This window comes from Lasioglossum baleicum, chromosome 6 (genome assembly GCF_051020765.1).
Source record: "Lasioglossum baleicum chromosome 6, iyLasBale1, whole genome shotgun sequence".
Lineage (NCBI taxonomy): Eukaryota > Metazoa > Arthropoda > Insecta > Hymenoptera > Halictidae > Lasioglossum > Lasioglossum baleicum.
The window spans coordinates 16,971,209-16,992,787 of NC_134934.1; the positions used below are offsets into that span (position 1 = coordinate 16,971,209).

Here is a 21,579-nt window from a genome sequence, read left to right on the forward strand (position 1 = left end):
CGAACGATCCCGAAAACACCAGCGAAATGAAGCGGCTTGGTGGCGAAAGAAATTATCCCAGCGAATGTATTTCGTTTTTTTGATGCGTCATGATTCTGCCGTTATTTCCGCCAGTACTGATCGTCCATCAGGAGATGGCAGTGAGAAACCTGAACGGCCACGTAATATCCCTACTCTGCGCTATACGTCTTCCGCTTCTGGCCAAATTGTTTCACGAATACAGCAAATGCACGTATTACAGGGTGACAAGAAATAACGGAGTTAAACATTTCTTATTATAATTCTGTCAAATCGACGAATTTTGAAAAACCAAATGATAACAACCATAACATAGACCTTTAGTATTCATATAAGTAAGAAGTTTCGAAGTGGCCACCCTTTGAGCCGATTCAGAGGCTCGAACGTGTTTTGAAATTTTCGGCTATGGGCCGCAGCTCTTCTGGCGTCATTCGGTCCCACACCCGGCACAGAGATTTTTTCAGCGACTCGAAACTTTTATTTTATTTACTTCATTTAATGATAAAAATAGAAATATTCAATTATCTTGACCTTCTTTCAGTATTTTAGAAATAAAGTAATTCTTCCACTCAATTTCGAAATCGTAATATTCATGTAAATATGTTTCTTCTATCGATCGTATTTGCTGTTAATAAATATTAAATGCTCTCGGCGCAACGGTTCGATCGTTTATTACTAATTATGAAGCAATTTTGCTAATTACTAGTTTGAATCCTTTTCAAGATTTATTTGAGTTACGTATAAAACCTGAACAATTGAAAATTTTGTTGGATACATTTAACAGCTTTCATGAAAGATTACATATGAAATGGAAAGCAATTCAAGTCTAAGCTTTCCCGACGTGAGTGTCATTAGAACAGAAAATAAGTTAAGAACGAATTGGTTTCATAAAACTAGCTGGTCGGGTAGATACGTAAACTTCTACTCGTTTCACCCTTTGCAACATAAAGTGGGTTTAATCAAAGGTTTGATAGATAGAGCTATCTTACTCTCTGATCCTGAATTGGTGAGGCGTCTAACGAAAAATTGTTATTCCTTGTTTTCGGAACGGTTGCACCATCCGTCCGGCCACACTTTGTATAATAGTATAATTTGTATAATAAATTGATTTAGAAATAAATCTGTAAAAATGAGAAAAGATATTTTTTAAATATACATATTATCTCGTGTGAGATTTTAACTCGAGAACCTCTCGGGGTACGAATCTGTGGTACGAATGGTGTACGAGATACTTTTACGGGGAAGCTTTTATAAAAATACTGATTGTCCTATTGTTCGTAAATTGTTCTACTCGGGCGGTAATCCTTTACCAAGCGATTCGTAACTCGTTCTCGAAGAAGGTTTCGTTTTATTAGACACAATCCCGGGAACAATTCTAAAAAGGATGCAATACCACTATGCTCCATGAAGAGAATAATCCAATTCTTATTCTTACGATCCGCTTTGAACGATAAGAACTGATGTGGAAAACTTAGCAAATTGCTAAGTTTTCGTTTCTATTCCATTTAAGGCACAATATCCTAACCTATATCTCCGTCGAGCCTTCGGCGTCTCATTCCAACTGGATCTCCAATATTTTAATCAAAGCAATTTCCTCGACTTCATTTCGCTGGAATTATTTTTCGAAGGGCCAGAGTGGAAAGCCTCGGAACTAAGAAACCACTCAAGAAGGCTTCCGCGATCCCAGCTATTAAGGGCCGAATTTAAATTCTCGGAGAGACGATCATTCCCAGCTTGGAATTTCTTGTCCATCTTGTTTGTCTTCCGCCTTGATTTTTAATTAGTCACCTTTGGTAAATGTTTACTGATCTTTCACCATTTTTATGTGACGTACTCATTCTTTGCGTGAGTTCTACTCTCACTGCACGAATATTTTAACCCTTAGAACTCCAGTGATGACTCTGAGGCACCACTATAAATATTACTATATCAGCAATGCAAAACAATTGTTACGTTATTAAATTATCTTATATCAAATAAATTACTGAACATTTGATTATGGCACGAGTACATCAGCTTAATATGCTTAAAATAAAGAAACTCATATACAGGATGAACATTATAAAGCGGTACAGACGAATATCTCCAAAAATATTGATTATACGTAAAAATGTTCCAGACTTTTATTTTTCCCGGTGGACACTAGAAGGCGAGGTGAAGGTCAACTTTCTTTTTTAAATAGAATGTACTATTTTTTATACCATAGATCGATAGAGTATCAAATTCTGAGTATAAAAGTGTTGGCCTTCATATGTCCTAAACCTAATAGTTAACGAGATATTAGCCAAAGAAGAAAGAAAATTGTTTTGATAATATCTTGTTAACTATTAGGTTTAGGACATATGAAGGTCAATAAATTTTTACTCAGAATTCGAATATTGGAAAAATAGGGAAATTATGGTACGAACGTTTTTTAACCTTGAGAAAATTCGTTAAACTTTCACAATTTCAAGAAAATGTGGTTTCTCCGTTACCACACGCGGAAAAATTCTTTTTTAACATGCTATATATCATTCCCGTAGATTTTTACACGCTGATTTCAAATCTGGTCTCAAAATTTGTGTATGACCTCAGGATTTTGCAAGAAATCGATTGTCAATCTACATTGACAATATTATTGAACGTCTAGGGGCCGCTTAACAAAATGCGATAATCTATTGAAAAGATAGTAGTCTTAACATTTGTCGGCTACTGTACATGTCCTATATACATCGAACGTGGCACCTGAACCCTATTAGAAATCCGGTAATTAACTATCGTATCTCCAATTTCTGGAAAGTGCTTTTTCTTGGAAAATATCAGAGGACGGTCAGCACATTTTTTCGGTGATATTAATTCGGTAGATGCGGTTCTAGGTAATGAAATTGCGCGCACACTTGCGACCGAAGATTTCTACACGCGCCACGCTATCGGAAATTGCAGAGAGTTACACGAAGCGGAAATCGGTCCGTTCTAAGTTACAAGCGAGCGGAGTTATGAACGTGATTAATTTTATTTCGTCTGGGGCAATCGCACGCCATCAACCAATATATTCCCTTGATCCCACACTTTTAACCTTTCTTATCGCATTTATTTTCTGATATATAGTAGATACAAAAAGTATTTGAACACTGAATTTCCGATGCTGGAAAAAATTTGCTATATTTAACATGTAGTAATGTCATGAAAAGAACAATAATACACAATAAGTTTGGTCTCATTTTAAAGCTTAAAGCTTGTGCTTTCGATGAACATTGATAATTTTTTTCTAAGAGATCCTCGCATATTGTAACGGGTGAGGAAACGGAAAACCCATTTTCCCTAAAAAGAAAGCTACAAACAGAAACATCTGTAAAAACATTGGAAGATTTGAAAATTGAAGCGTTTCCAACCATTATTTAAAAACTGTTGTGATACGTAAATAATCGTAAATCCTTGTAAATATTGTAAATATCTTTGTAAAATATCTCTTTAAAGACATTTTTTTTTTAAATCTAATTTTCGAAATTTCAATTGCGAATTTTTTTTACGATGATCTTGTATTATATTTCCATATAGTTATAGAGCATAGAACGGCAAATTCAACGACATATGGGAATGTATTATAATGGAGAAAACCAAGTTTAAATGATAAAATATTTTCAAGCTCGATGCGGCACGTTTTCCCGTTGCTCAATCGATCAAAAATTTCGCACAAATTCTTTGTTTAGCCTATGTCACAATCCTAGGGAGTGTTCCGAAAAATTTCGAAGGTCGGAAAGTAACGTCAACCCTAATACATATACACTCCTAATACTCCTAACCTCCTTTTACACTCCACAGGAGTTTGGTGAGGAGGATCCAAGAGTAGGAGTCGCGAGTCGTAAGTTGCCCATGGCAACCTCTCATTCAAAGCTTAATGAAGCTATCCCAAAAAGTCGTACATGAGGTTTATTTACGCCGTTGCAAGAGGAGGACTTTAATTTCCAAATCTGTAATTAATTTATTCGCAAAAAATTTTTTCTAATCTTTTAAATGCCGCTTGAGTTTGTAGCATTTTCGAGGGAAAATATCTTTTCAGTTTCAGAGTGGGTATTTTTAGTATGTTTACCTACTAACTAGTCCAAACAAAGACCCAAAGTTAAAAATTGTGTTCCTTCCATTTCCCTTTACAACTTTTCGTTGACTGGACTAAATATTTACCTAAATGTTTAGTAATTGATTAGATACCGATATATTTAATAATTTAAACAATATTATGAATAATGGTACAGCAATTTTTAGTGGCGCCACAGAGTCACCATTCGAGTGCTAAGGGTGAAAGCTTGTTATTCGGTATTCGAAAGCATTTCAGCCCTAACAAAAACAGTTGAAATGAATAGATCGCCACGTCTTTACGTTTCGCTCCTGGGAGCTGGGGTTTCCTGAGTCCTCGATATGCTTTGCGCTTCAAGTCACTTTAAAGACAGGGGTCTCGCGCTTGTAATTTTATTTGAACCAAGCCGGAAGTTTCATAAAAATCTTACGGTCTCGTCATTTTGTCCTGGAAAGTCTTTTGTTTCATTTTTTATTCCCTAGAGTTTCTTCCGTGTACAGAGGGTTCAGATTTTATACAGATTTTCTAGCATACTGTGTATATGTTTATGCATACAATATACAGTAGTTGCAACATGTCAGTTCGCTAATAATGCGCTATTACATAATTTGCAAGTGAGTATCTAAAAGTAGTTTAGGGTGCGAATATTTAGTGGTGTTTATTTTTATGTTTTTAAGTTTTAGTTTTCCGAAGATTACCAATTAAACTACATTTTACCAATAAATAAAGTACGATGTTTAAAGTGAATTTGATTTTGATGGTCAATAGTAGACTGCGGATCTTCATGCACTTATGGCTTCTGAAAATTTCCAAAAATGGTCGAATATAAAATTCGAAAGAATTCAGTACAATTTTTTTGATATTTGATTCCATTTTCTTAAAATCGTCTACAAAAATTGAAAATTGCATAAACATCCAGCAGTTTAGTCATTAGGATTAAGAAAGTTTTTAACAAAGATGGTCGTATGCAAATTATATAATATACGAATAAATAAATAATGAACGTGAAAGAAATGTAACAATAATTAAATGGTCTTTTGTAATTTGTAACTTTGTACATTGTAAAATTTTATCGTAGAAACGTTTAATTCTATATCACATTGTGTCTATTTTATTACGAGGGATGGAAAATAAAGATATTTCGTCGAACCCTCGCCAGGGCAAAATGATTATCTCCGCATTCTCCGCACAATAAATTCTGTTCAAAAGTACGATCGATTGATAAAATTCGACAACCGGTAATAGAATATTTTAGGTAGTAATATTTCTTCGAAAGTACATTCTTCTCAGGAAATATGCTGGTCCCATTGGCTGGTAGCTACCGAGTTTCCCCTAAAGCGGTTCTCAGCCTACTCTCTACGATTGGCAATCGACAGGAGATAACGTTAATGAGCTCAACGATTTCCGATATTGACAATTGTGGAAACAGTTTCGCTATCAGTAAACTAACGTGTATCGATGTACAATTTATTTCTTTCGGAGTTTGCTGGAAAGTATGGACGTATCTTGAAGTGATCTGTATAAACCTCGATAGTCATTGAAGAACATTTGCATTGGATACTATTTCTTCTGAGACTGCATTACATACAGTTGCCGGAATTAATATTCGGAACCTCTACACGATAGAATAGCTTTCTTAAAAATGAAATTTTTAACACTAAACCTACCACGAGGGGTAGCACACGACGTCTTAGAAACGTCCATTTTACGTCTATTTTATGTTTGAAAGTCTTACGTCCTGAAAACACGTCTTTAAGACCATAAACAGTGGGGTTTTTATATATAGCCATAATTTAGTAGTAAGTATTAACATTAGTATTATTCAATTTCAATTTCTATTTCGATTTCGATTTCGATTTCAACTTCAACTTCAACTTCAACTTCAACTTCAATTTTTATTGTAATTTTAATTGTAATTGTAATTTTTATTGTTTTTATTGTCATTTTAATTGCAATTGTTATTTTTAATACACTTTCTATGTCAATTCCAAATACGTTTTTCTGATAAAACCATTTATGGGTTTAACTTTAAACTTTAAACAAAAATCAGATTGCAGCACTGAATGTCGCCCTAGGAACCATGCAACATTTGTTTGAACATTGTTTTTGTACAACAAATAGCTTACGAGTTATTTGAGATCGTCACGTTACGAGAGTCACCCTGTATATTACAGTAAAAATCGCACAAAATATAAATAAATTTAATCATGTTATCTTTATAATACTATACACACATATCAGTCACTTTTGATGGTCGGTAGGTATAACGTTAAAAAGTTACAGGGATTAATTTACTACGTGACACATAAAACTAATGGTATGTAATATTCCAAATGTGTATTTTTGCATTTCTTTTTGAATTCTATTTTCATCTATTGTCTTCTATATGTATTCGTACACACATTGTGCTAATTTGAATATATTGTAACTGAATTACATTGTATTTTATACATATGTATACACATTAAGGTGGAGTGGAGCAAGTCCGTTAATTGGTTATTTTTATTCTAATATGAACGAAATTTCTCTACCTTGTATTTATTAATGTAGTATAAGTTAGTATGAATTATTCAACATAGATGTCGCCCAAGAATAAAGGTGTTTTCCTCGCTTAAATCAACCAATGCCAAACAGTCATGTGCGAGGTACACGTACAACTTTGAGATTACCCTGAACGTGCAATAGTTTACAAGTTATTAATATATTCTGTGTTGTTATTTTAGGTAAGTACAACAAATATTGATGTAGGTTTATATTAAATAAACCGTTTTTATTGTATTTTTTTTTAATTTATTGAGAAAAACACTAAGATGATCTTGCCCCGTAAATATTACTACACGGGGCAAGTCCGTACTATCACGGTGGGGTAAGTCCGTACTGTATGGGTAACTATAAAACTAAACAATATATTTAATGCAATAAAAAGCATTTTGTAGCAGGCTTGATAATACTTCTTATCTTGCCCCGTAGCACTTGAAACAAGGTTCGAAAGCATTTTTAAACTTTGTTTTCATATCACTGTATCCCCTTTCATATTTCAGCATAAAAGTACCTGTTTGTTTAAAAATGGATAACTATAAAACTAAACAATCTAATTTAATGCAATAAGAAGCATTTTAAAGCAGGCTTGTTAATAATTCTTTTCTTGCCCCGTAGCACTTGAAACAAGGTTCGAAAGCATTTTTAACTCTCACAGAGGGACTTGCCTCATATTCGGGGCAAGTGCGTCATAGTTGACACTTTGTACAATATCCTATGAAAATGATAATTTTCAAGCAAAATTAGAATCCTGCATAATACCAATTGATTAGTAATAACTGTGGCAAGAGTTTGATACCAAGAACGTTAAGTTTTTACATACCAGACTGAAAATACATCAGTTTAAAGTCCAACTTTGCAAAAACTAGGGCGGACTTACCCCACTCCACCTTATGATTAACAATTTTTTTCGAGTTACCAAAAATCCTTTTCGTTTTCTCCCATGTTTTCATAATGACACTAGAACTACCACATCAGTCAAAATGACTGGTTTGACACAGATCTACAAAACGTGTGTCTGAAATTTTCAATATAGGTCCACATTAAAAAGTTGTAAAATGCAACTTCTAGTATTTTCTCTGCAATTTAAAAAAAAATTTCATTTCACATAATGTAGTAAACTAATTGCTTTAAGGGGTTAGGATACCTTCAGATTGTAACTAGCAAATAACTAGAATCTTACTAGAAAAAATGGGTCTGCGCCCTGACGTTTTTTGTGCTTATTTGTGCAAATTTTGGGCTGGGCTCATTCTAAAGAGGAAGGTTAGATGCAGCGCACCCTGGTCACGATTTTAACGAGATTATGTTTATATCTAATAATATGAGGGCTCAAAGTAGAGAAAAAATCTAAAAGATTTTTTTGACTGATATGATGACCAGAGCACGCTGCATCTAACCTTCCTCTTTACAATGGGCCTTCACCCAGCCCAAAATTTGCTGAAATAAGGACAAAAAATGTCAGGGCGCAGACCCATTTTTTCGACCCAAAATCTAGGAAGATTCTAGTTCCTTTCTAGTTACAATCTGCAGGTATCCTACCCCCTTAACTTCTCAAAATAGTTCAAATCGTATAGCCCAATACTTAAAAAAGTTATCGTTTTGTTTTGAGACCGTCCGAATATTAGTGGGAGTCACTGTACATAAAAACTTCCTCAATTGTCTGATACTTGCATGTTATTATAAAAGCTATCGATTTTAAATGAACAATAATAAAAGGGAGAAAGAGAGCCTGGACGAGGAAGTGACTTTAAATGAAGGTAGACCTCTCCCTGCTGTTACACACTAACTTCAAAAGAAAAAAGGCTTCGACCCACCGCGACAATGCCCTCCCGTCAGACTTAATACGGTCGATTGAAGAATGAATGAAAAGGCCACCGGCTGGAGAAGGCTTTCTCCAACCTGGTTCGACCCTATCCACATGATAGAATATTCGTCGGGGTATTATTCAAATTAAGCTAAACTGACTGTCGTCAACCGCGGGGCGTAGATCGTTTGTAATAGGACTGGACTGGAATTTCCACTGTCGCCGATAAAGGATGAATTTCAACCACGTTCCGACAAGAACGACCTCTCCGTTGTCAATACGCTCCTCCTGGACGCTTCTGCACGCCCGGGTACCCTCTAACCGAAATTCCGTGCACTTCCCCGAACCTCGGCGCGCAATCTTTTAAAGGCTTTCAAATATATTGAGATCAGCCCGGAAAATTGAAGCGTCGCGTCGCATTCAAATGAACAACGATACCGAACGTCAGATCCTTTAACTGATACCTTAATCTAAAAAGTTTCTCTGCTCTATTTACAACTTGTCACTTAAACAGCTTATAAAAGATATTTTTAAACTTATCGATATCACACCTTGTGTCCACTTTGATCAGTTCGAAGCAGGGCTTGAAACGGTCTCGGAAATAACTGTTTGAAACTGTTTCATTTCGGGCTTGATCAAAACAGTTATGAATAGACTGCGGATGTTTATGCAAATGCATATTTATATAGAAATCTGATAAAGCAATGGGACTTAAACAGAAATATGTTTTGCGATTAGAGGATTCCAAAAATATGTTTTTTATTTTGCACTTTTTGCATAATGCATATGTTTTGCATATTTCTCAATATATTGTTGCAGATGTTTTTCAAAGAGAAATATGCAAAACATATTATTTACCGTGTATATGCATATCTCATGCTCATATGAATCATTTATCTTGTTAAATTTATTTAATCTATTAATAAGCACTCGTATCATAACCGAATAGCGTCGATAATAGTGATACGCCGATATAATACTGAAGATGCCTCAACAAGTTATGATGTTACGACCTTATATTGCTTGCTGAATCAGCTGTAAGAACACATGCAGCTGTTGGTATTTAAGGTGGTCAAAGTTATTGATTTACCTTGTACTTGAGTAAATCGAATTTGATCAGGGCCTGAAGGAAATAATAGGGTTGGAAGTGTATAACCGCTATGATGGATGTTAATTGTTCAATTACTATAACCAACCAAACTATTATGTGACAAAGAATATATGAGATTCATTGCTGTGTGCTCCTACAAAATTTAGGAATTTGTGCCGCAACTCTGAATTAGAAACCGCGCGAGCGACACCTATTCCTATCATTCTGTCAATCGCGGTAAAACCGCACGCGGTTTCGCACTGACATTCATGAACACTGGCTTCTCGTGACACCGATTTTGCGTGCAACACGTTTATGGTCGTATGAATTTATCGTCAAATCATGAGAGGTTATTGCTCCTGAGATTTGGCAGACGAGACTTTCGATTAAACCTGTACGTTGAAATTGACGTTTACTTTAACGGATCTGGCACTGTCAATTTTGATCATTCGTCGAATGGTGTCAGTTATATTTGGAGGCCAATTAACCCGTTTCCGGTCCTATGTTGAGCCAGTCTCGACATTAATGCTAGCACTACCAACAGTTAAGACGAACCTACATATTTCTACCAAACCAGTCAAAATGACTGGTCTATAAAAGATACGTAAGAATAGAATATTTGGGAAAACTAGGTAATTATACAGAAAAGTACTGCCCACTCCGATTTTGATAAAATTTAAACATGTTATAGATATTGACATTTTAAATTTGCGCAAATGTTAATTTCTTAACGGAAACCTTCTTTTTAGAAACACTGGGTGCGTGTTAAGCACTGGGTGGGTGTGTGTGGTGTCAGGCCGTCTCGTTCCACCCTCCCGTTTTCTACCTCATCTCTGCAGAGTCAAAATGTAAACAAACGCCGTACCGAAACAGGTTTACGTTGCAGCGGAGCGTGCAGGAATACGAAAAATTCAATACAGTATTCGCGATAGTTTTTTGCAAATATCTCGAAAACTAAAAGCGACCCCCCTATATTGGAAAAGGAAAAAGCTGTTCGGAATGTGTTGCTGCATAACATATTTAAATTTCATCAAAATCGGAGTGGGCAGTCCTTTTCTGTATAAATTACCAAACTTTACTTTACCGGACTCAAAATTTGTGCCTTTCTCCTATGAATCCAGTAATTCAGTAGATTTGTACTCGGGGCGGCTACAGGTTCAGACAGGTTCAGAAAAACGGCCGCAATACGAGCAGAGACACGATAAAGTGATTTTGCAGCATGACAATGCTCGGCCACATGTTGCAAAACCGGTGAAAACATACTTGGAAATACTTAAATGAGAAGTCCTACCCCATCCGCCGTATTCACCAGACATTGCCCCTTCCGAATATCATTTGTTCCGATCAATGACACATGGCCTGGCTGAGCAGCACTTCCATTCTTACGAAGCTGCCAAAAAATTGGTCGACTCTTGGACAGCCCGAAAAGACGTGTCGTTTTTCTCACATGGAATTCGTATGCTGCCAGAACGATGGGAAAAAGTAGTGGCTAGCGATGGACAATACTTTCAATGACATGTTTTTACTAATTCTTTAAGAATAAAGAGAATTAAGTTAATGAAAAAAACAGCGAGAACTTATTCAACCTTCTAATATTAAAACTGATTTCATAAGAAACGATTGTATAGATATCTTTAGTAGTGCACGTATTGCAGTAGGAGCCGGCACAAAATATCGTATCTGATTGAATAAAATACAGTTTTAAAATGGTTATTATTTAATACTCGTATGATCTGCTTCTCGAAAGCAAAGTGAAAACCCTGATATGATATGCTGTTAGTGTTAATATTGAAAGCGTGGTTACCAATGTGTCAAAGTGTCACGTGTCAGCCAGCAGCCGCAGAACAAACAGTAATTAACTATGCGACTGCGCATCATTCATTCATGAGATATCGTGGTGTGCGTGACACGCTGCTATGGACAGTGGTCATGCTCTAATGACTTGTCAAACGTCACTCAGGAAATAATGCGACGAATCTGTGCCAATGAATTTTATTTCTTCTAACAGGCATTTTTTACAACGTACGCTTTGTCGCAAAACAGTGCTGGTAAAAATAAATAATATGTCAAGTGAGAGACATACTAAATCATTCATTTTATTTTGAATCGAGTATACTTTCGTATACTTTCGATTGCATATTACAACTTCGGGAATATAGTTTCAAGGTATGGTATTGATCTATGCAAAATATTCTATGGTTTCAACCGGTTATACACGTTCCTTCCCTCAATTAAAGCTGAAGCTCTCGAAAGACGTCGATCAGGTAGACGACAATAACGATCAGCAACAAACCGCATAGAACGTCACCGCTATTGTGGAGAATCTCGAAGAAAATATATTGTAACACCTCCTTTAGGTCGGCCCGTATATTATTTCCCATCTATCGATGCAACTTCTAAGTGAACTCGATCTACAGGGTGCCTCAAAATTCCTCAACATCCGGAAATGGGAGGTTCCTGAGATCATTTGAATTAACATTTTCCTTTGCAAATATGGCGTCCGCGGCTTTGTGAAGGAGTCATTAACGAAAAACACAGACCAATCAGAGCTCGACCGTCCACCGACCACGAAAATGATAAAATTAATCAAATACAATAGCAGTTCTAGTTGTGATACATGCATGAAGTTAGACAGTTTAGGAATATCGATTTTCCCTACATAATTTGGCTGTTCATTCTTAGTGTCCTGATAACTGTGATCAACTTCTTGCCCTGAATTATGAGATATTACACAATTATGAGATATAACATATTTAAAAAAAATACTGAGCAAAATGAAAGTAATCGTTAAAAATTTGTATCTTTGACATGCGCTATCTTTCAGGTCCCAGGAGGGCCCACTTTTTAACAAGTTAGGATCTTTTCAGTGAACCTCCTCTATGTAATGTGACAAAAATTATTTCCTTGTTCGAGTCCTTTTTCAAGATATTATTGTCTAAAGACATCTGCGTCGCGCTGAATTCGTCAAGTACGCAGCCTCTGAAAGTCTGACAGAACTGTGTTGAATATTTATATTTATATTATACTTTTATTTAATATTAATTTATATTTTGCAGTAAATAAGTCAGTCTTTCATCTCTGATGTTTTGACTGCGTTGAGTTTGACGAATTCTTTTCGACAGTGCATAAGTTACATTGTACATAATTGTTTACGCGCATCGATCTTCAAATCTTTATGTTTTGTTTTGTCGACGCAAATTGTGGATTGAAACAGAATTATTGTCAGTCAGAGCAGAACTATCAGCCTGTGATTCCGAAATTATTTTCAGTTTTATACGTTTTCTGTTCATATTATTTAATATAATATATCAAGTAAGTTAATATTTATATATCAATTATATTTTATTTTTAGAACTTCATATACAGTAAGGAGCATAACTGATTCCACACACTTCAAATCAGAATAACTTTTATATGAATGGACCAAACGACTTCAATTTCTCTGTAAGGCTAGAAGAATTAGTTTAGTAAATGACGTCTAATAAATAAATTGAATAAATGCATTTGGTCGGAATTGTGAATTGCAATTTTTCAAGATTTTCGGCCTTAACAAATTTTTCTCAATAATGTAAAACTTAAACATTTTATCTATTCGCATTAAATAGCGAAAATATTAAATACATTATAGAATAAATAATTTATAAAACTGTTTTAAATTAATAAAAACGGTTAAACAAATATGAAATATATTAAGTTAAAAATCATTGAGAAGGAATTATTTTTTTTTATATACAATTCAGTTCAAATTTCATTGCAATATCTTCAGTGGTTTAAGAGTTATTCAAAGTAAAGTATTTGAAGTGCTTCTTCAATCGAGCCCACTGTGTGCCGGGCCGACTAGGTTTACACGCGTTTAAGTCGCGCTCAGATTGGTCCGTGTTTTTCATTAATTACTCCTTAATAAAGCCGCGGACGCCATTTTTGCAACGGAAAATGTTGCTTCAGATGATCTCAGGAACTTCCCATTTCCGGACGTTGAAGGAATTTAGAGACACCCTGTAGAGGTTGGAAGTCGCGCACTTAAAAGTTTCCGGTGGCTGGTTTCGCAGCGACAACGGAAGTAGAGCCAACAAAACGTTTGTTCCATCGTTGGCTCCAATTCCTCGCGGTTCACTTAAATCAAATTTCAAGGAAACTTAATCATAGTTCCGCGCATCCAGCTCCTCTCGGTATTACCGCCAGGGGACACGGATCGCGCACCGTAACAAATTTCACGTGCATTTCAACATTTCCCTTCGAACGAAGTCGAGCAACTTTAAAAAGTAAAAGAAGTAAAATCAGTTAAGTGGAAAAAATTAACAGTCATATGTTCTTGGGGCATGTATCGACGTAAATAGACGGCGATCATTTCGAACATTTATGATTTACAAGTATTCTGCTTCCATATTTTAGTTTTATACGTTTCTTCTGTACGTGACCTTGAATGACCTCGAGTAATTATAGCCACTGAATTCGTAATTAAAGGGATTATCATTGTAGATGTTTAAAAAGGGTGGTTCCATTAACGAAAATGATGGTGACCTTGATATCTTAAAAAAAAACAATTACATAAAAACAAAAACTGTTTGGTATGAGCCCCCTTTTACCATTCAACTTAGTCCTCAAGACATTTACTGTATCTTTGAAAACAACAAAGATATTTGAGGTGATAACGTTAGGTGACTCACCCTGAATACCCAAAGAAATAAAGGTAAATACGAGGGTAGTCCCAGAAGTACCCGACTTAACAAAGAAAACAAAAAATTGGGGAGAAAATAACTTTATTTCTCAACGTAGTCTCCTTTTAGCTCGATACAGTTTTCCTAGCGATGTTCAATAGCTTCGATACGCTGTTTATAGTGAGATCCGTCGAGCTCCTCAAAATAGCCATCAACCGCAGACTCCACCTCTTCATTGTTGGCAAATCTTTTACCACCGAGCCATTTTTTCAAGTTTGGAAAGAGAAAATAGTCTGAGGGGGCTAAATCTGGCGAATAGGGTGCGTGAGGAAGCAATTCGAACTTTAACTCATTGATTTTGGCCACCGCGATACCGGATGTGTGAACTGGTGCACTGTCCTGATGGAACAACACTTTCTTTCTCGCTAAATGCTATTGGTGGCTGTCAAACAAATACTAAACAACGTAGCATCTTCAGACTTCAAACTTAAGCTTTATAAATATTGTACTTTTGGCTATAGTAAGTTCTCAAATAACAACCGCCAGTTATATGTCAAGGTCGGGTACTTCTGGGACTACCCTCGTAATTCCTCAGGGTAGCATCTTTACGCTCTTAATATTCGCAAATTAAAGATATTAGAACCCGTCATGCTGACGTTAAACCTAGTGCTAACAATCGAGTGTGAAATTGATTGCAAAAATTACGTGTAATTCAAATATTTTCTCAAAAATTTGTTTTGCAATGAAAATCAGCATGAAGATTGTGATTTCCTCTTTACAAGGACACCACATCCGTTGACATCGGTAGCCGCATCTGACGTGTAGGATTTTTCTTCCACCTAGAATGGCGATTCGGTCGGGCGTCGCGTAAAAAGTTCCGTCGCGTCGAATCGACTGAGATTGACGTTAACGTGTACTTGCTTATCTATCCGTCTACCACGGACGGACATTATGATGGTCTTCTTTCGAGAAGTTTCACAACCTTGCGTAATATTTCTCCCCCAAGCTGCCGACCAGCTTGCTACTTTTTCTCTGTTCTCTTTCGATTAGTTCTATAGCCTGCGTGAGAAACGATTCTGACGTTCCATCGATCACTGACCGCGCCACAGATTACAGATAGGAAGGTGGTTCCGTGCGTGTCGTTGCGGCACCGGCATCTATTTACCGATACCTCTCCGGACAAAGAGTAATTGCCGGCTTTGCAGGCTCTCTTGTCCTGTCATCAAAGCCTGCCTCGGCCAGAGACCGTGAATACTCTAATTTGCCTGCGTGAAAGCGTTCTCTGGTTACCGTGAACGTGTGCGTCGCATAAATTCCTCGGCTTAGAAAGAACCGTCCAAAACTAGCTTTCTGTTAATCGAAAACGTAATCGCGCGCCTGGCAATACCAGCTTATCGACTACTTTACAGTTTTGTTCGTAGCTTCTAAAAGGTAAACGATAATTAGAGCGACCATTTTCATGAGCGGATTCACCCTTTCCGAAAAGAACATGCTTCGGAACTGAAACTCTGTTGAGCGTTTTACTCGTGTACATAAATCAAAATGGTTTTTCTTTCGTTGGTGCTACTCGTTGACTTTGAATCTTAAATATCTATTTACATTTTCTAATTAGAGAATAGTACATTTCCATCCGTAAATAGTCAAGTGATATCTAAAACTATGTATTGAAATTGTATTATTGAATTACTTATTACAATTCCAAGCGATGTAAAATTTTTATTTGTTTGCTATGAGGTTGAAAATTGACAGAAAATATTTTCTTCGGCTGCTCTTTACTTTACCGGACTCCGAATTTTTGCCTTTCTCTTATAAATTATTATGTATTTGGTATTTAATCCAGTAGATTTGTACCCGGGGAACCTGCAGATCGAATTTTTCGTTAAAATTACGTTTGCAAAAAATTTTCAAGTTTGAGGTTATTTCAAGGTTATAGTATAGTACACTGTTAAATTCGTCTCGACGTCAAGAACAATCCTGTGATGTCCAAAACATATAGTGCCCTTTAAAAAAGTCAAGGTGACCTTTACTTTTTTACGTAAAAAGCATTTTTTCAGATTTAAGAATATTACTTTTGCCTAAAACATTTTTCAATGGCACTACTGAAAATGCTTAAAAAATGGTGACATAACTTAACAGACACACCCTGTATATTTTCTAAGTGAGACTCTTTTTTATGCGGTCTCTCTCCACCGCATAAATGGATTTTCTTTAATATGTTGTGAAAAATTATTTGTTATAGCTGTTTATGAAGTTTGTGAATATTTTGTTTGTGTGGTTTTTTTCTGCGGTCCCTATCTACCGCACAAAAACAGGTTTGATCGTATATTATTTACGCTGAGGGCAGTTCTAGTTAGAGTGGTGATTCGCGCTCATCATTGCGTGGTGGGGATGACTTTCATCGCGGAAAATGCCATTATGGAAGACGGTTTGGCTTACACGATTTCGGGATGTTGTAAACGTGATAACTTTAGGACCACACACACACAGGGCTCTGGGTCAGTCGGACGGTCGGGTAATCGATTGGTCGGTTGGTCGATCGAGGCGTTATGCGTCAATGACGATGCGCCATTGTTTCCTTTACGCGACAGTGTTGCTATTCAATTTTCGGATACATCTGATGATCAGGTATGGGCCATCAATGCGGCACACAGTGGTCTAGAAATCAGTTCTAGTGCGAACTAATTATTGTGCGAGGAAAAAATTGACATTTTGTGTGAAAATGACTTTTAAATATTTGAGTAAAGTAAATAAAACATAATTTACAACACTGACTACTTGTTTATTAATATAATAATTATTAATCTAACATTCATTAAAATTTCTTAATGGCCTTCCAACTCTTGCGGGTTCAAGTTCGTGAATATCAATCTCATTAAAGGGGAATACTATGGTCGATTCTAACAAAGTCTTCTTTTTTGATAGAATCTATCTTAATAATTATTGCCTATTTCCCAACATTTCTCAATATTATTGATAATGTTCTCTAAAATTCCTTCAATATTGCGTCCGCTCACATTCCTTCCGGTAAAAATAGCCTCTAGTAATCCACTAAAGCAATCCTTTCGTTTCAAATTCTTCAATTTGAACCATTCTTCGAACAACTCTAAGCGGGCGATCATAAATACGTTTACTAAAATATTAAAATAAAATGATAATGGGATTGCGGGGGATCGCGTTTTCTCTTTGCCGTTTATGGAGATGAAGTAAGCTTTCAATTGGGTGCCTCATGAGTTAACATTGAAAAATTTAATGGATCGACATCTTCGGCGACCCGTCAAAAATTAAGAGAGCTTGGCTGAGAAGTTTTGATACATCCACCGTATAGTCCTGATATTGCACCATCAGACTACCATTTTGTTTCGGTCTCTACAGAACTCTCTTAATGGTGTGAAGTTGACTTCAAAAGAGGCCTGTAAAAATCACATATCGCAGTTTTTCGCCCAGAAATCACAGAAGTTCTACAGCGACGGGATTATGCTTTTATCTCAAAAATGGCAAAAGGTGGTCGATCAAAACGGCACGTACTTTATTTAATAAACTTCATTTAAAATATAGAAAAAAACTTGATTCATTTCTGCATTAAAATACGGAGAAACTTTGTCCCCAACCCAATATTTTTCGTTCAAGGTCATTTGGAGGTCACGATGTTAATGGTCGTTGCAATCGATGCAAATGCTGTGTGCCACAATGACAGTGCCCACATCATTAAAATATCCAATGTTAACCCTTAGCACTCGAGTGGTGACCCAGAAAGAGAGAGAGAGAGAGAGAGAGAGAGGGTCACCACTAATAATTGCTATACCATTATTTAAACTATTGTTTAGATGATTAAATATGTTGGTATCTGATTAATTACTATACATTTAAGTATTGTATGAGGTGTTATATCAATTCCATATCAATAAAATGAAAAAAAAATTATATAGAATCGAATAATTCTAGGTCGGAAGAAATGTTTAATTTTCGAGTTAAAGTAGCTTCGAATGCAAAGGGTTAATAAGCGGAGAAATGTTGATGACCTCGAGAATTCTAAAAAATGATGTTCAAACAAGTTGACTACTTCTTTGTTTTGGCAAAAATAAACAGATATTAACGAGTGCAGGATAAAAGAAACAGCAGGAACTTTTAGCAATTTGGAACCTTGCTTAAAACCCTATCAAATTGTGGTATTCAAGAAACTAGATTTACATTTGAATAGAATAATGAACAAATCTTATTTTTAAACAAATTAGAATAACTAAAATCGAGTTGCACAGCTGGATTTCTTCTTTGAGAATATGTATACAACTATTGCTAGTTAAACCACCTCTCTATACAGGGTGAGTCTCGTAACGTGACGATCTCAAATATGTTTGTTGTTTTCAAAGATACGTCAAATGTCTGAAGGACAAAGTTGAATGGTAAAATGGGGCTCATACGATACCAAAAAAAGTTTTTGCTTTTATGTAATTTTTTTTAGAAATATGAAAGTCACCTTCATTTTTTTAAATGGGATGAGGTGTTTTTTAATACATCAATCGATGCAGCTGGACATTCGTTAGAAAAAAGTACTAACCTATGTATGTCGAAAAGTTAGTATATAGTTCAGGAGATATTTCAAATTAAATAACTCTAAAATACCATTAGTTAGAGTTATTTAAATTGAAATATCTCCTGAACTATTAACTTTTCGACATACATAGGTTAGTACTTTTTTATAACGAATGTCCAGCTGCATCGATTCATGTATTAAAAAATACCACATTCCATTAAAAAAAGTTGACCTTTATATCTCCTTGATGTCTCCCCCTTAAAAAAAATTAATGACATCAGATTACGAGCGCCTCAATATCAAGTAAGTTTGGTCTGATGCATTTTTTTCTATCTTCAAAAGCAAGCGAGTTATTCAGGTGACCTGTTTTAGGTGCCCCACCCTGTATATGGTACTCAGCACTATAGAAGTGTTGTAAGTAAAGATTTTTCATATTTGTGAAAATGGTGGAGATATTTCAGGTGATCAATGGTATTTTAACTTTACGATTCTCAGTTTTCATACTGCCATTCTTGGCAGCACGAAGTAAGTACCTACGTTTTGCCAAAAATACATTAAGTTTTGACAAGATTAGCAGTAACTGTACGAGGACCGAACAAGTGACCGGATTTAAGTTCTGATTTGGTAATTATTGAATCCCATCAGAAATTGTGATTAAAATTCACCTCCGGAAACCATAATTCATTAAGCTTTTTTATGCAACCCTGTAGATTTTGGCGGGAAAATTCCGAAAATCCAAGTATTAACGTTAGGAATTCACAGGCACAAAAGTTATGCGTGTTTAAAGTTCAACGATTTTAAGCGTTTTTGATAGGTTTGGGCGCCGCCATGTTGGCATATAGTGAGCGTCACGCGCTGTCTAACAAGCGGAGCCACTAGATGGCAGAACACGTACATGGTGATGTCGATAACGTAGATTTGCAAGTGTGCTCGGTCCCCCGCCCAAGAACCTAACCACAACTAACTTGAACTATACCTTCTCTCTGTATATTTCCATTGCTGCTCGATAACAGCTTGTTCCGGAATAAAGTATACATGTAAAGTGTACTAGAAAATCGAATGACATCTCAAAAATTGCCTCTCTACGTTATCGACATAGCCGGGCGCTTGTGCTGCCATCTAGCGGCTGTATATACCAACATGGCGGCGCCCATACCTGCCAAAAACACTTAAAACCGCACAACTTTACACACGTATTACTTTCGAACCAGTGGCTTCCTATCATAAAGACTTGGATTTTCAGTATGTTTTCTCCAAAATCTGTAAGATTACATTAAAACACTTACAAATTTTTGGTTTCCGTAGGTGAAGATCAGCCTGGAAACGTGTTAAATACATGCATGCGCTTAATACTATTATAAATGTGAAGTGTTAGTAAGAAATTTGAAAATCAAAACATTGTCTCCGCTTGTTGGCATCTTTACAGACGCAGTGCCTGAACAAGTCGTTTTTGAAATATTTTGAAATTGTGCGTGCACAGTTCGAAAGACTAACATATCTTACCAACTACCTGTAATGAAAGTTGCAACTATTACACATGATACAAGAGAGTAAAGAAATAAAATGTGTGCAACGAGCGTTGATGGCACGGAATTCAACTACTTCAGAGATTGCGCTACATTTCCCGGTAAATATCAAGCAGCGTACTTCTCCTTCACCATATGAATCCTATCCACACAATTATCATATTTTTTACTTTGCGTGCAATTTTATGAAGGTTTCAATTTTGCTGTGCATTTACTGCACTCTGTCGCAACTCGTATCATAGCCACGCATGCGTAATTCTGGCAGCCCTTACATATCTCAATCGTTCTCTATCCTGACTCGCACTCTCACTTTCAATTTTCTTCGCACACGTTCGTAACACTCGTTCGTCACACATTCTCTCGACATGATCTTTGGCTTTTTGCCGTTTGATTTATCTTTTGCTTTGGAAACGATACAGATACCCTCCGTTATGCTTGAACTGTAGAAGCCGGGACAGTCGGCCACGACGAGCGAGGCTCCGGGGATTGCCGCCCGCTACGACTCTGCCAACACAACAACAACAAGACCGCTTCACGAGTCTAATTCCTAACCATCTAATTCGGTGGAAACTTGACTTAAGAGAAAATGGAAACTCCCGCACGCGTTAACTTTGTAAAAAACCAACAATCTGGAACTAGAGGTTTCAGCTTTTCAAACCATTTTTTAACGATATCGATACGGCAATTTTTGACGGAGTTATGATCACGTAAAGTGGGACCAATTTTTCGGGTTCGCACAAGTGATCCCTTAATTCTTTTGAGGAGTGTAGTTACAAAATTTGTACCAATTTTGTGATCGTTCCTAGTTGTGAACTTCTGGTTGAATAAAAATTGGTTAAAATATCTGTTCACGAATGTTTTTAATTTCTATAGTCCCTAGTGTACATATAAATTTTATTTGACACGTTTCGCTTATTTTTACATGAAGATCGCTCATCCTTCGATTGTACCGGACCCTGTTACTACGTTGTAGAATTCGGTTTCAATTTCAAAATCAATATCTCGCGTGTCTACGTGGTTTCCAACTGTTTTCGTAACGGACTACTTGTTTTTCTAATATTCCACAACGACAGAGAAAATAAAACTATTGGCTTGAATTGGTACGGTTACATATATGTAGATATCGTAATAAAGTAGCTATCTAAGCGCGACGGAGGTGGTCGTTCCAAGTCAGTGCGCTTGCCCCTTCCACTGGGGGCATAACTCCAATTTATTTATGGGACTTTCGCCAACTTATTTTCCTGATTAAAATGATACTAAACACGATATAATTTCAATTGTATTTAGCGGTTTAATAGACGGTATGCAGCAAGTTTTCGACGCGGACGACGCGGCCACAAAAAAAATAGTATCCGGTCCC

General features: G+C 36.3%; 1 protein-coding gene across 7 annotated transcripts in view; it reads right to left on the reverse strand.

Annotated features, from left to right (window-relative positions):
- LOC143209947 (uncharacterized) overlaps nucleotides 1-21,579 on the reverse strand; it is a 218,773-nt gene that overhangs the window by 35,085 nt on the left and 162,109 nt on the right. For 6 of the 7 annotated variants that reach the window (XM_076426288.1, XM_076426291.1, XM_076426293.1 and 3 more), the window contains one exon: nucleotides 20,643-20,723. The exons of the other annotated variant lie outside the window; for it this stretch is intronic. In XM_076426288.1, the coding sequence (XP_076282403.1) occupies nucleotides 20,643-20,723 (81 nt within the window). The remainder of the gene's footprint in view (nucleotides 1-20,642; nucleotides 20,724-21,579) is intronic. 7 annotated transcript variants of the gene reach the window in all.